Source organism: Chlorella variabilis (genome assembly GCF_000147415.1).
Source record: "Chlorella variabilis unplaced genomic scaffold CHLNCscaffold_14, whole genome shotgun sequence".
Lineage (NCBI taxonomy): Eukaryota > Viridiplantae > Chlorophyta > Trebouxiophyceae > Chlorellales > Chlorellaceae > Chlorella > Chlorella variabilis.
In genome coordinates this window covers 1106385-1109050 of record NW_005435074.1, presented here as the reverse complement: position 1 = coordinate 1109050, position 2666 = coordinate 1106385, and the positions used below count along the sequence as shown (strand labels likewise).

General features: G+C 68.7%; 1 protein-coding gene across 1 annotated transcript in view; it reads right to left on the bottom strand.

The window, feature by feature from the left end:
- Positions 1 to 826: 826 nt before the first annotated feature.
- The window catches only part of CHLNCDRAFT_135804 (hypothetical protein), a gene marked incomplete at both ends in the record, with an annotated part of 3543 nt that continues 1703 nt past the window's right edge, over positions 827 to 2666 (bottom strand). Inside the window, 5 exons of the mRNA XM_005846297.1 lie at positions 827 to 924; positions 1089 to 1253; positions 1369 to 1491; positions 1595 to 1754; positions 1878 to 2055. Of these exons, the coding sequence (XP_005846359.1) occupies positions 827 to 924; positions 1089 to 1253; positions 1369 to 1491; positions 1595 to 1754; positions 1878 to 2055 (724 nt within the window). The remainder of the gene's footprint in view (positions 925 to 1088; positions 1254 to 1368; positions 1492 to 1594; positions 1755 to 1877; positions 2056 to 2666) is intronic.

Sequence of the window (2666 nt, the reverse complement as noted above, 5' to 3'; positions counted from 1 at the left end):
CGCCCCGCCACGCAGCAGGGCGTGGTGAGTGCGGCTGGGACGGGGCGGGGCGGGGGCGGGCGGGGTGGCGGGCCAGGAGGCCTCGGCTGGTGGGCAGTGGCGCGTGGTGGCCTGCCTGCAGCTTGGGGCGCACCTGCCAGAGCCTGTGCCTGCGCCTGTGCCCGTGCCCGCGCCCGCGCAGGTATGAGAGGAAGGGGATTGAGGTGGCGGCGAGGCAGGCGGAGGTGGAGCGTGCGGAGCGGGCAGCGGCGGCGGAGCAGGAGACGCAGAAGCAGCGGCAGGAGCAGCGGTACAAGCGGCGCATGCTGCGCGAGGTGGTGCAGTGGGTGAAGGGGGCCGCCCGTGCCCCCACAGAGGTGCACAACAGGTGAGCGGGAGAGGCTGAGGGGCGGGGCTGATGGGGTGAAGCGTCGCTGCGTGTGTGCCCACCCGTTTCCTAACTGCTGCACACGTGCAGGCCTGTGGTGGTGCAGCGGGCGCAGCGCGCGGCCAAGCTGATTGGCGGCCTGAATGCTGTTGCGGCGGGCAAGTGAGGGGAGCTCACAATTGCGTGTCATGTACAATTCATTTAATCATGGAACAGCTCTAGCATGGGGAGGTCTATACGGTTATTGTCCCAATAGGTGGTGGAGCACGCTCTTTGTGCGTGGCCACAGGGACAGGAGAGAAACAACTCTGGGGAAGGGGGAGTTGTGCGTCCCTGTTGCGAGGCTGCCGCAGCCTGGCGGCAGGAACAGATTGCTTACGAATCGTCAGGGGGCAGGGTGCTGGTAGAGTAGGGGGGGCATGGAGCTGTGCAGGGGGATGCCTGGTGGTGCTGGCGTCTTCAAGGGCTGCTCTGGGAAACGCTGGTGACCACCTGGCTTTGGCCGCTGCCAGTGAAGCTACCCTGGCCCGTGGCTTGCCCTGAGGTGGGCGCCACGACTGCACCACGACAGGGCGGGCCCACAGGTCAGGCCGATTCAATGCGACAGTTCTTGGGGTCGCGCTGGGGCGGTGCCATGCATGGCACCGCATCCATATGCAGCCGGCGCAGGCGGGGGAGGGGCGCCCCCTGCCTGAGCCACCGGCCCATGGATGCGACTCACTGGTGTCAGCCTGGGCAGCGGCGGTGTTGGTGGCGGTGGGGTTGTTCACGGTGACGGTGGAGGAGCTGGAGGCCGACAGGTTCTCATTGGCCACAATGGACAGAGCCTGGGCCAGCAGGTCAGCCAGGTTGGACCGCGCCACGCCCGCCACCTCGCCTTGCACGCCTGCGGGGGGCGGGCACAGTTTGTGGGGGGATCGGCACGCGTGGGGGCGGGCAGCTGGGTGTGATGGTGGTGTGTCCTGCCCCTTGGTGCTGCCCACACCGCCACCGCCACCCACCGGTGTTGCTGGTGCCGTCGGTGGTGGACTGGAAGGTGGAGGTGCCGTACTTGGACTTGGCCGACCCCTGGATGCTGCCCGCGATGAAGGAGCCGAGGCCGGCGGCGCGAAGGTTGGTGAAGCCTGCGGGCAGGGGCGGCGGTGGGGGTGAGCGCGCGGGCAGGGGGGCCAACCCTCAGGGAAAAGGCCCTGGCTGGGGTGCCGCGCCAGCGCAGGGGCCGCGTACCTGCGGAGGAGGCTGAGTTGGCGTCTGTGAGGACCTGGCCGATGGAGGTGACCTTGGCGCCGCCCGCGCCACCGGCGGCGCCAGACGTCTTCAGGCTGCCCTGGCTGGTGGGCGTCTTGCCAAACACCTCCACGTTTGTCAACACGTTCTTGCCCTCGCCCTGCACGGGATGCAGGGCAGCCGGGCCAAGGTCAACCACATGGCGACAGCAGGCTGCCACGCGGTGGCACCAGGCAGCGCATCCCAGCCCCCGGGCTAACAATAACTCCCACCGTATACGTACCTCAGCCTTGGCGCTGGACACAGTCTGGCCGCCGCCCGCCAGCGTGGCGGAGGAGCCGGCCACCACGCTGCCCTTTGTGTCGCTCACCACTGAGCCCTTGGCGCCTGCCTCCACCTTGGTGGGAGGCGGCACCACCGGCGGCGTCTCGCCTGCTCCCGTGAGGAGGAGGCGCGCCGCGCTGCGAGGCGGGAGGCGGGGAGGGCGCGGCAGGCAGCCGGCTCGCTAGCAATCGGCCTGGCTTGTGCGAACTGTGGCAGGCAGCGGGCCCCCTGTGTTCTGAGACGGTATGGCACCAAGCCAATCCGCCGGCGCGTGCCGGCGGCGTGCACGGTCGGGGCCGGTGGGGGTTGACGCAAGCACTCGCCTGCAATCCTGCGCCGCCAGCAGCAGGAGCACGCAGGCCGTCGCGGAGAGCTTCATCAGGCTTGGATTGGGCACGGGGCGAGGGTCTGAGGCCTGCAAGGGAGCAGGCGGGTCGCCGGGAGGTCAGGGGGCTCGGGTGGTGTCGAGAGCCCTTCCGCAAGCCCGACCCCGCCGCGAATGGCACGCAGCGATCTTGCAGGGTGGCAGGGGGCACGCGGCGCTGTGTTTCGTGCCCGGGCTGCGACGCGGTGAGCAAGGCATGCACCGAGCATGCACCACATCGGACCCTGCGCCCCGCACCTTTGAGTTGTATCTGCTGCAAACTGACTTCAGCCGGGCTGAACGAAAACAAGGCTGGCTGTTGACAATACAGGGCGATCCGAATCCCTCTCATTTTCTTGGATGGTGGGTTGCTGGCACGTTTTC